The sequence below is a fragment of the Caretta caretta genome, chromosome 3 (assembly GCF_965140235.1).
Source record: "Caretta caretta isolate rCarCar2 chromosome 3, rCarCar1.hap1, whole genome shotgun sequence".
NCBI classification, from domain to species: Eukaryota; Metazoa; Chordata; order Testudines; family Cheloniidae; genus Caretta; species Caretta caretta.
The window spans coordinates 42,995,216-43,007,238 of NC_134208.1; the positions used below are offsets into that span (position 1 = coordinate 42,995,216).

Here is a 12,023-nt window from a genome sequence, read left to right on the forward strand (position 1 = left end):
AACCTGAAGGTAGAGATGTTCTTTTATCCAGCAGACTCTGACACTACCAAAGATCTGGTTGTTGTAGTTTCTGAGCTTTTCAAGATATGGATCTGTTTTAACATTAAATAGATCAGAAGCTTCAAAGGAAGGTCTTGACTACAACTGTGGTATGACAGTGAGATTAAAAGATTTCAATCAGGCATGATGGCACAGAGTCACTGCCATCCATACTATCCTTGCAAATTCATCCAGTTCATCATAGCATGCCCTCAAAAATACCTGGTTTTCAGTCAGCCTTTTTAGCTACCTTTGTTTGTATTTCCATCAGATGGCATAGAGAACTAATAACTTCTCCACATCAGATAATTAGGGTGGGGCAAAATTGTCTATCTTTTAATCTTATCATAGATATTTATTTAGTACCAATTGCTAGCTCTAGTTAGTATGAACTGAGATTGTTGAAGCCATTTGTCTCTTTTATAACCTCCGCTCCAAACAATCTGACTCATAAGGAGGCACCTGTGTGTATATGGTAACACTGCTTCACTAAGTGGTTTAGAATTGGACACTGTCTTACAAGTGGGAAATTGCAAAGGCAGTTGTCAAGTGAGAAGGATAAACTATTTTCTCTTGAGAAGGAATATTATCAAACATCAATATGTGTCTACAAAAGTTATACTGAAATTCCAGAGGTAAACTCCAAAGACAATGGTACAAAATTCAAGGCATTACCACTAACCTAATATCATAATTGGTAATATCATAATTGAAAACAACAATTCTCAAAATGTGTAATGTGTTTTCTAAACATGCATAACTTTGGATCAGTAACAAATTCTTTCTAGCAATGTATCAATTATTAATTTGGAGTAATTCAAACAGCAGTTTCATCTACAATCAAGACTCTGAACATTGCCACAGGTTGTACATTCAACCATAGAAATAACATACTGCTGCAATATGAACAGTTAATTTTCTTTTGTCTTCCTTTAGGTGATTCATAGTAGAATACTGAGGAACCAACTTTTTCATCCAGATTTCCCTTGATGATTTACCTAGGACACATGAGATATTTTTGAATATCCTAAACTGAAAAGATTATTATTCAAATAGAAGTACCCAGGTATGCCAAGGTCATTCTTTTTGGAGAGGGACAATTTCCAGTTTTGATTATGGTCTGGTGGCCTGGGTATAAACTTAAAAGTTAATACAGTCCTCAGTACCTAGCAAATCTTCCATTGACGTCAATGGGAAATTTGCACAAAGATCAAAGTGGAATACGACTTTGAAAGAGTAACTACGTGTTTTAGCTTTTTATCATCATTATTTGGTCAATACCCTATGGTCACATTCATTATCACTTCAAGGGACAATATGTGCCCCTTCAAGACCACCGCATTTCTGCCCTTATTTCTCTTCCTTCCCCATCCTTTCTCTTGTGTTTCTCCTCATTCCTTCTCTTCACTTTCTTCTCTGCAACATATTATAATTAGGGTTTCAACTTAACCCTCCAATGAGGTTATTTAGGGACAAGGGAGTCCAAACCTCTGAGTCATTATTTCAGGCTGTCTGGAGATTTGAGAAAACAAAGAGAAAATATACCAATTACAGTGTTGAAAGCTTTAAAAAGTTACCCGAAATAGCCTTTCCAAATATTAATAATAATTAACATTTGAAATGTATTTCAACTCTGAAAAGTGACTAATTAAAATAACACCACAGCAGGGTCTCCCATAAGCCAGCATCCAACCCTAACCCTAACTCAGTTTCCTTACTCTTCCATTATCAAATAATCACCACAACTGGTGCACTGGAATTACACTCTTTTCCAATAGTCTGGATGATTAGCATAAATGAATATGTTATCTCAAAACCCTTATATTCCAGCCATCTTCTTCAGGGTCAACAGTCCCTTGTAAGGGCTTTTGCTCCTGTCCAAACAAAGGTAGGTTCAGTGAAGACTTTCCGTCTGGCTGGCCTGGAGACCTTCTTTCCCCAGTGACTTCTGGATCCCTTCAGGCCTTTTCTGATCCCTAGTACCCTTGTGTGGGAGCTAAAGAGAGTCTGTGCTCCTCTCTAGTGAGGCATGCTTTCAGCTTTCCTCAGCAGTCTTGCTGCCCAGGTCCTCTGCACAGGAGCTAAAAAGCATCTCCTTGCTGTATGAAATCTCTCCCTGAACTCTCCTTGCTCACTAAACCCAGGCTGCTCTTTATGTCCTAGAAGGCTAGCTTCTGAATAACAAGTTACCCTACCATGTGACCGCAGGACTTACTCCCTTGACTTGGAGAAAGAGGCTCACTAGGCTGATCCTGACTGAGCCTCAAACCCCTTAAAAGATCAGCTCATTCTGTGACAGACAACTACCTATATCAGACTTCATCTCCTTTTTGTATTCAGAGTAATTTATATTGATTTTAGAAACAAAAGGGATTTCTTTGCGTGTTTGACTCTTGTGAGCCCTGCAGATCCAACATGGCTATAAGAGACTGAGCTGGACTGGATCATCAGCAGTATTGTGTATGAAATTCTACTCAGTTACACATGTACAATTGGACAGGTGTTACTGAAGGAGTGATTGGAAGTCAGTTGAGTTTTATATGGTTTGCAATACAGTACAGAGAGCACAATCTGAAGACGATAGGACTGCACAACAGTTATTGAGAACATAATTATGTCTGCAGAACATTTAGTATTCATGAACCTACACAAGGGAGAAGGAACGTAGCTTTACCATAAGATACCAGGTTAAGTTTGCAATAGCAGATTCCATCACACTCTGCAATATTTTTACTTGGGCCTTCTCTACACAGGAAAGTTTTTTCAATATCAGATAGGAATTTAAACTGATATAGCCATACTGGTATAATCTCCCATATGGACATACTCAATCCAATGTAAGTGTCTTTTTTCAGTTTAAGTTATGTTGTTTGGGAACAGTTTAAGCTAAAGTGAAAACACCACTTTTATACTGGAATAAGAATGTGTACACGGGGGGTATAACAAAACTTGTATAATGATATTGGCATAATTGGTAAAACTTTTATGTAGATAAGCCCTTGTAAAGTAAGAACATTTAACATATCAGTTATTGAGAGAAAATAAACATAGAACTCTGCCAATATCACATTTCACAGTATACTGCATTTTCAGGCAGAACTGAGATCCAGAAGCTAAATTTACATTTTTTCATAAAAATAAGTTTCTAGCCATCTTCCAAATGTAAACCAACCAATGCAGTGTTGTCTGACCAAGAATATGTCTACGATGGAGGTGGAAGATGTAATTTCCAGCTTGAAAAGACATAATCTGTGATTCTATGAATCTGCACTGGCTCTGCTTGAGATAGCATTCTAAAAACAGAAGTGTAGCTGCAGCAGTTGAGTGGCAGGATGGGCTAGCTGCCCTGAATATGCACCTATCAACTTGGCTGGGTATGTACTCATGGCAGCTCGCCCCTCCTGCCACCTCTGTCACCACAGCTACACTCTATGTTTAGTGTGCTAGCTCGATCAGTGATACTGCGGGTATATCTGCTCAAACTGGGAATTACATCCCCAGCTCAAAGTGTAGCCATAAATGCTTAGGCTGAGCACAACTTGGAAAAATAGCTCTGTGAAGGGCAAAGACCTTGATTTATCTCAATAAGGTCTAACTTTAAATGTAATGATGGCAACTGAATTTTCAATACTGTTAACTCTTTCACGCCCAATTATGTTAGTTGTGCTTACCCCACAATCCCAAACTACTTCCCAAACCTTGTAAATTCCAAAAGCCTCAATTGCTTCTACTTAGCTGCTAAAATCATGAGCTTCCTTTCTGATTCTACAATATAGTTAAGAGCTTTCGGTATATTATTTTTCAGTGCACTGAAAATTAAACAATCAGAAGCAGCATCAAATACATTGTACTAATATCAAATTAAATAATATAAAGGCTACTACTGTATTAATTGATTAATTAATTAATTGCATTATTCATTTTCTTATTTAACACAATGTAAACCTTAATTTTAAAACATATATGAAGCTACCACAAAATCTCACATACATATGTCCTGGAGTGCTATAGCTATGCCCCACAATAGAGATGAATCTTGGTGCAAAATAGATGAGCCTGGGATATAATTCATCAGTCCATCCTATGTAAGGTGTTTGCTCATGTTGGTGGTACTACAACACATTCCTTCAGCAAAAACATTATTTTATGATAGGGGAGTGATGCCAGAGATGTCTAATATGCTCATGAAACAACAAAGGGCATGGTTTGTAACATTTTCAGTTTACCAATTTTTTTCTGTTTTCTAACTGTCTAGTGAGTTTACATGAATACTGAATGACTTTGTCTCCTCCCTAAAAGGATGAGTCTAAAAACGGCAAGGTTAAACCTACATTACCAAAGCAACCTGTATCAGCAGTGTAAGCCCACCTTACATCAGGGCAGCATATCTATATTGGGAGTTGGCAATGACGGGGAAGATTTTCAAAGGCACAAATGGTAGTTAGACACTTTGAAAATCTCCCTAGGTGTAAGTACATTGACAAAATTATACCATTTCAAATTTACCACCTGAGACTGGAAAGCAGTTTAAAGAAAACATTGAAACTTTTCACATACATAGTCTGGTCACCATAAAAAGGTTGCATTTAGCCAGACTATATGCTTACCTGAAAAGCTCCCCAGTCGCGGTGCTGTCATATCTCCACCATCATAGATTTCAAGAGAGTCCCAGTTATGTTCTGTGGCAAAACTTATGACCTGGATCTGTAAAACAATGCCATTCAGTATTTGTTTTTCAACCCAAATAATTATATTTAAATGAATGCTCTAAAAATAAAACAAACAAAAAACTTAAAAAAAAAAAAACAGACACAAGCAAAATAAAAAAAAAGCCCTGGAAAAAATGTAAATAAAAACAAAACTAAAAGAAATTGATACTTATTCTCCTCTTTCTTTTATTTTGTATATTCATCTGCACTTGTGCAAAATTAGTGCAAAACAGCACACACATTGCAAAGATATAAATGAGTACACACGGTTCAAGAAAATGGAAAATCATGCTCCAATTATGGCCCCAGTCCTGCAATCAGATTAGCTACTGTGCTTCTGTGCACTGCCCAGTTGACATCAATGAAGCGGTAAATGGGAGCAGGATCAACCTGCAGGATTGGGACCTATCTTTGCTATTCTACTTAGTTAAAAAAGAAAGCTGCTAGTGACTACTGAGGTTATATCCATTTTCTCTGCACAACAGAAAAAAAGAAAAAGAAAAATGAGATTAGAAACTATCCATTGGTAAAAAAAATAATGAGGAGGAAAACAAAAACAAAAACCCCTAATTACTTTTTCCTGATTTGGCTGTGGGGGGAAGGGGATTGGGGAAGTGATTTAGTATTCCATGTTTGGCAGAATATGGACTTGCCTGAATACCTGATCCCTCAGTCACTATGATTTTCCACACACAATTTAAGCTGTTACCATAGGGTTCTGGATAACCGGGTGACAAGATAGTGCCCCTCCGTTCAGTGAAATTCCCATTGCATGGTACTGAAAGACAATATTTTCACAGATTATGTCAAAGCCAAAGACATTTAACTGGACAGAAAAGTAACATTAAATGTACAAATTGATCTAATGGTTATAACTCTCTTTTTATTACAAGTACGTAGATTTTAAGTTTTGGTCTGCACTTTGGAATGCAGCTTTCAGTTAAATAAAATGTAATCAGGACACTTAAGTCTAAAGTAGCTTTAATGTTTGCCTTACCTGATAAATCACAGTGCAGCACATTAAATAATATATTTATCGATAGCCCAGCATTTCCTCAGATTTCAAGAAAAGATTATATAGAATAATGGGTCTGTAAAATCAACTCTGCTTAGACCATTAAAGATAATTATAATTTAAATATTTGATGGTTTATTCTACTCTCCATACAGGCACATAACTCCAGTTGATACCAATGAGATTTATGCACAAAAGACAAGCACTTTTACTAAATGTATAAATAAATCCAAAGTGCTAAACATTATTCCACTAAAGGTTCTTCTGGAAAATGAAGCAAATTAACTGCAACTAACAATGAAATTGATATTCACTGTACATTAGAATGCTAATCCTAAAGAGAGAGACAGCGCGCTGTATATCAACAAACATCTGCTAAAAGGGTACCACAAAAATGGTATAATAAATTGGGATTATTATGATTTTCAGAAAATGAAGTGGTATTTTATACTTCCAACTTTAGAGGTAGCCACACAGATAATAAATATTCAGGAAAACATGCATCACGCTTGTTAATCTAATAGGTTATTATATGAAACACTATAACTGCTTACCAACCAGCTGGTACTCAATTACTTTTTATATGAAAAAATGCCCTTTTAAATTGAACATGACCAGTATTAATCAATGGAGAGTGAATATATGTGTTAAACACTATTTTCTGAAACATTTCTTAAATTCTGATTTGAAGACTTGTGTCCCTCAACAGATTACCAAAATGTAATTGCTTACCTATACAGCTTGGTACAGTGTCATTCCACTGAGCTAAAGCATTAGGCACAGACTGACATCGAATAGCTTTTGAACCTTGCAGCAGATAACCAGGGCTACATTCAAATCGAACAACAGAGCCTGCTGAAAATTCAGACCCAATTCTCCTGCCATATCTGGGTTCTGGAATAGAGCTGCATTGTGTATCACTGGTGCGTGGAACAGCTGCATGAACAGAAAAAGGTGCTATTACCCAAAATGCCAGTCATCAGCTGAGAAATAAACAGTATATCTAGATACTGGCATTTATAATATGGAATTTAACTTTACATAATACTTGTTGCACTCATGGTACCTTAAAGCCCTTTAAGAGTAAGTAGTTGGGTAAAGGCATTACAGTGACTATGTGGACAAACACAGCAGTAATTATATATTAGTTAGTTAACAGCTTGCCTGTTTTATTGTTTTATTTTTAAATTGGTGGGATACTGGAATTTACCTCTTCTACTTCATTTTTTTTTTTTTTTAAATATGGCTGAGATACATTATTTCTAACAAATAACTGAGCTCAACAAACTATAAAACTGATTTATAATGTAAGCATATTTTGAAAGTTTAAGTACAAAAATTTCAGGTATAAGAGGGAGTGTTATAAGTGTTCATTTCTACATAAATGCTATTTTTTGCTTGCTAGTTCACCACCATTACTACATAAACAAGTGTCTGCTTGAAGTTACTATTTATCTGGGAGTCTAGTGTTGTGTTGGTTAGCTGGAAATTATAACCTAGTCTCACAAGTGTAGTGCTTCAGAGACCATTCTCCTTAGAATACTATTTTCATTTGATTTTTATAGAAATAATCTTATAATTAATACATAATTATATGCAACAGAAACTGCCATTTCTAAACTAAGACAATATACAAAAATATATACAGGAAAAATAAATGATAGAAGTACCATTTGTGCCACCATAGTTATGTCTTGTATTGTAATAAAATAATTCTACTTAAATTATCCTTTCTGCTGATGAATATGAGTTAGACCAGTATGTGGCACTCACATTCATGGACTTTGTTTTATCATTACTGTTTCTTCAGCAGATCCACTAGAACTATCAGTTCCAAAAGCAAGACAGTAGACCTAGGTATCAAACTAGGTCTCATGAAATAACAGAGTAAGTACTCCTGGGCCACCAATTTCCACTGGAACCTCATACTAACAAACATATGGGATGGCAAAAAATAATTTTAAAACAGTAAAGGTAATCAAGGTTGAGGGCTAGATTTTGATTTTGGCAGAGCAAGATGTGTCAGCTGTGCCACTCTAGTAGCCTTCCCAGGAGGTGTCATGACTCAGAGACATCTATTAGCCATGATTACTCCATTTTCTCCTATTTCCAATTCCAAGTTTATGAATTTACTGCTGGCCTACAGCAGAAGCAAATCACTATACCCCTCTGTCTCACCCTATGCTCACACCCAGGCTCATCGACCATGGCCAGTGTGTAGAAGGATGTATGGAGCCAAGAGCTCATTCATACATACCTGGATCAGAGGTCCAGGTAGCCTTTGAAGGGACAGGGAGAGTCTTACCTCCTCTTACTCCCTTACACAGGCTTACACCCTGAATCAGAATCTAGCCCTCAGTTATTAAAGTAAAAAGGTTAAACTTAAAAAACAAAAAAACAAAAACATGTTAAGGTATAGAGATGCAGTGTCGGAGTACCCAAATAGCCTTAACTCTGCCTTAGAATAACACCATGCAATAACCATATGATCATGGTTTTTAGTATTTGTGGTCCCTATTTAGATTAAACTGAATTTTTGAAGACTTATTTGATTTTTTTCTCCCCTCCCTGCCCTCCCTCCCCCCTTCATGTTGTCACTAAAAGAAACCTTACCATGAAGAATAACAGGAAAAAATGAATATTAATTCTAACAAAAATATTTAAAACAGCTATCGTACAATATTTCAGTGAGTTTTATCTATATGGGAAATTTGAAAACTCTGCATTATTTCATTACTGAGATCAAGAAGAACCAAAAAAAAAAAAAAGGCATGAGACCAGCTAAATTTCTTGAAGGACCTTTTTGAAATATAATGTTAACTCCTCAATTAATTAAAGTGTGTACTTTGAGCCAGCACAAGAACATATTAAAATCCTGTATGGTGGCTTGCTCCTCATTCTGCATATCAGAGGAAGAAGGATCTATGCTGTCACAGACTGAGCCACATAAAATGTTTTCTGCTGAAATTTCTAACTTTATGTCAAAGCAGGGAAGCAAGCACAGGACAGTGACAAAAAAATCAGACTAGACTATTCCCAATCTTTTTATGTATGATTGTTCCCAACTGCAGATTTCAGCAGGCTTAACCCTAATATTCTAGAAGGCCAACAGTAGGATCAATAGATTAGGCATTCATTCAGGCCAATATTATATACAATTATTCTGTGAAATATAGGGAAATGTAGCTATCAGAGAAAAGGAAATGAAGAAGAGATAGATGAGACATGGAGAACAATAAGTTTTTCAGAAAGTGGTACTGCAAAAACCATTAAACCTGAATTCAAAGCCACAAACCTCATCTGTTGCTTGTTAGGACCAGAATTTGAAATATTGCAGGCTATAACCTTCTCTTCCTCCAGCCCTCCTTCTAGCTTTTGCCTATAACGCAAGCTAGACTTCTCAGACTGTATTACAGAGAAATTCTATTCTCTATAGTAATTATTTTCCATCTTTTAGTAAATGCTTCACACTGCTGTGAAACAAAATTGAAATCAGCCCAGTGGAAAAGTGAACAGGGAATAAGGTCAGCCTGGAATAGAGAGTGATAAATAAAATGACTGACTTTCCAGGTCAGATTAGTATGTTCATTCAGAGTGTGGATGCTACAGTGTCTCCATTGTATTTATAATGTTCGCAAGCAGGCAGTGCTGGAAATGCATTCACATATTTCAGAGAGAGAGGGAAAAAAACAAAATTGAGGTAACCTTTATTAAATGTAATTAAATGCCTCAAATATGTTGCACTAGCAACATTTGTACTAACTTGAGATCCTAATGTATCCATTTATCAAAAGGTACACAAAACCAGAATCAGGATTCTCCTGAGATAAGTCAAGTATGACTGATTCATTTTGTGATGCTGAGGGTAGCATTTCCTATTTCTCAAAATCAGTTCTGTTCAGTTACTACTACTACTAATTCTGCAGTTCAGTATAATAGATCGAAATGAAGCACAGCATAAGGTATTCCTAGAGACATAGTCTTCTGCAGTAAAATATATGCATATGCGTAATCAAATGAAAGCTTTGTGTTCATTTTAAATTCTTTGAAAGACAACTTGTCACAGACTACAAATAATTAGACACAGAAGGTATTTGGGAAAGCACACACACGAAAAAGATTGAAAGCTACAATTCAGATGGGGATAGATGATATGAAGAAATCAACGTAAAATCAAAGAGCAATTCTCTCCTTCTTTAAAATTATATAGATTTCCCCCCTCCCTTTTTTCCCCTTTTGTGCATGGTAAACTTCTATTTTAATGACTTCTTTTAATTTATAGAAGTGAAAGACTGACAGCACTAGCTGCATCCAGACTATTGTGTGCAAGCATGGTGAAATGAAATATTTCTACACATAAAAGGAATCATTCTGCCTGCACACTTCTGATTTTTAGCAGTCCTACTAACTCCAGCTTCTAAAATACTCCTGAGGTGAACTGGTCTCTTACAGCAAATCGCTGTATACCAAGCTATAACAGTGTTTTGATGTAGAAAAAAAAAGATCAATATATTCAATAAGAATTAAACTGTGCTCATAATGCTTATTTTGCTTATGACTAACCCTACATTTGAATCCAAGTCATTAGAGGTGAAAATCAACTTATTGGCAACATTAACATAATATGGGGAATTTCATAAATTTTGACTTTTCACTGACTCATTACCAAACCTTACCTCACACCTCTCTACACCAGGGGTCCCCAAACTTGGTTCATGACTTATTCAGGATAAGCCCCTAGCGGGCCACAAGATGCTTTGTTTACCTGAACGTCCACAGGTACGGCTGCTCACAGTTCCCAGTAGTCACGGTTCACTGTTCCCGGCCAATGGGAGCTGCGGGAAGCGGCTCGAGCTGGGCCACCGCTTCCTGCAGCTCCCATTGGCCAGGAACGGTGAACTGTGGCCACTGGGAGATGCGAGCAGCCATACCTGCAGACCAAGTTTGGGAACCCCTGCTCTACACTATTGTTATGAGATGGGTTAAAATCTCATTGAAAATGATGTGTGAACAAGCCCTTCCTTTAAGAAAGTTGTAAGAGACAGTAAAGGGGCTACACCTAAAACAAAACACAATGGAGTCTGCCCAGAACCTAGCATCACGTGTGTAGAGGGTTCCACTAGACATTGTTCTGACCAGGGAAATGTGTTTATCTGAGGGTGTGGCAAAAATCTAACTTGAGGGGGAACAGACAAGAAAATGGGAAAGAAAGCAAGCCAAGCACCAGCCTGTAAGCACAGTGATCGATCCTCGAGAAGTCTAAAGGAAGATTCTAAGTCTACTGCTGCCTAAGGAGGTCTGGGGCTGTAGGGAAAGAACATATCCCCAGTTTTTGGTGTCTCCTTCATTTGGAGAGCCAGACTTTGCACATTCCTTATAAATAAACAAGACTGCATCAAAGAAAAGACCAGACTCCATCACCACTTTCTACTCCCAAATGGCCTATCCCCAGGGCTCCAGACTTTGACAACTACTCAGGTAAAAAAGGAGCTACATTACAGTTTTATCTGTAACTAAACAGGGATTTTTGTGATACTAAAGCCACATGGTATATTTCCTGTGGCATTATTGCATACAAGCAGAAGATGGAAGTTTTCAGAATGAAATAGTGATACTCTATAAGAAACCTGACAACTTAGTTTTGGATTGATTTTTATTAAATTTCAGTTTAGAAAAATATTTTTAATATTGCAACTCCAAGTGCATTTCCAGTGCCTATTTCTGATTAAGAGATGGCAAAATGTCACTAAGTGGTCTGTTTTCATTTGTTCCCAAAGGATATACAGGTTTTAACACAAGTCTGTAATCTGCCTCCTCCAATCTTCAGCAATACAGAGGTCTAGACCTGGTGTACACTAGAAAATTAGATTATCAATACTATGTACTATATACTAAACTTAGGGGTTTAAAATATCCACACCCCTGAATGGTATTGTTAAGATGACCTAAGTTCCCGTGTAGACGGTGTTAGGTTGATGGAAGAATTCTAGCATCAATCTAGTTACCACCTCCTGGGGAGATGGTTACCTACACCAACAGAACACCTCCTGTTGGCATAGCAGCTGTAGCATTTTAAGTGTATACAAGCCCCGGGAAACACAGAGTTCCAATCCAAATATAAGACATCTCTGACAATCTTTGCTCACCACTGAACTTCTAACAGTTATAAGATAACAAGCACTAAGTATTTGATCCTCGTGTTCATAGTCAGGAAAAATTCCAGCTAGTTTTAATGGAAATTTCACTTAATTGAGGGTAAC

At 36.9% G+C, this 12,023-nt stretch overlaps 1 protein-coding gene across 2 annotated transcripts in view; it reads right to left on the bottom strand.

Annotated features, from left to right (window-relative positions):
• CSMD1 (CUB and Sushi multiple domains 1) overlaps nt 1–12,023 on the bottom strand; it is a 1,991,107-nt gene that overhangs the window by 285,306 nt on the left and 1,693,778 nt on the right. For both annotated transcript variants that reach the window (XM_048845330.2, XM_048845329.2), the window contains exons 34-36: nt 6,496–6,699; nt 5,402–5,526; nt 4,647–4,743 (exon numbers count right to left, since the gene is read on the bottom strand). In XM_048845330.2, coding sequence (XP_048701287.2) covers nt 4,647–4,743; nt 5,402–5,526; nt 6,496–6,699 — 426 coding nt within the window. The remainder of the gene's footprint in view (nt 1–4,646; nt 4,744–5,401; nt 5,527–6,495; nt 6,700–12,023) is intronic.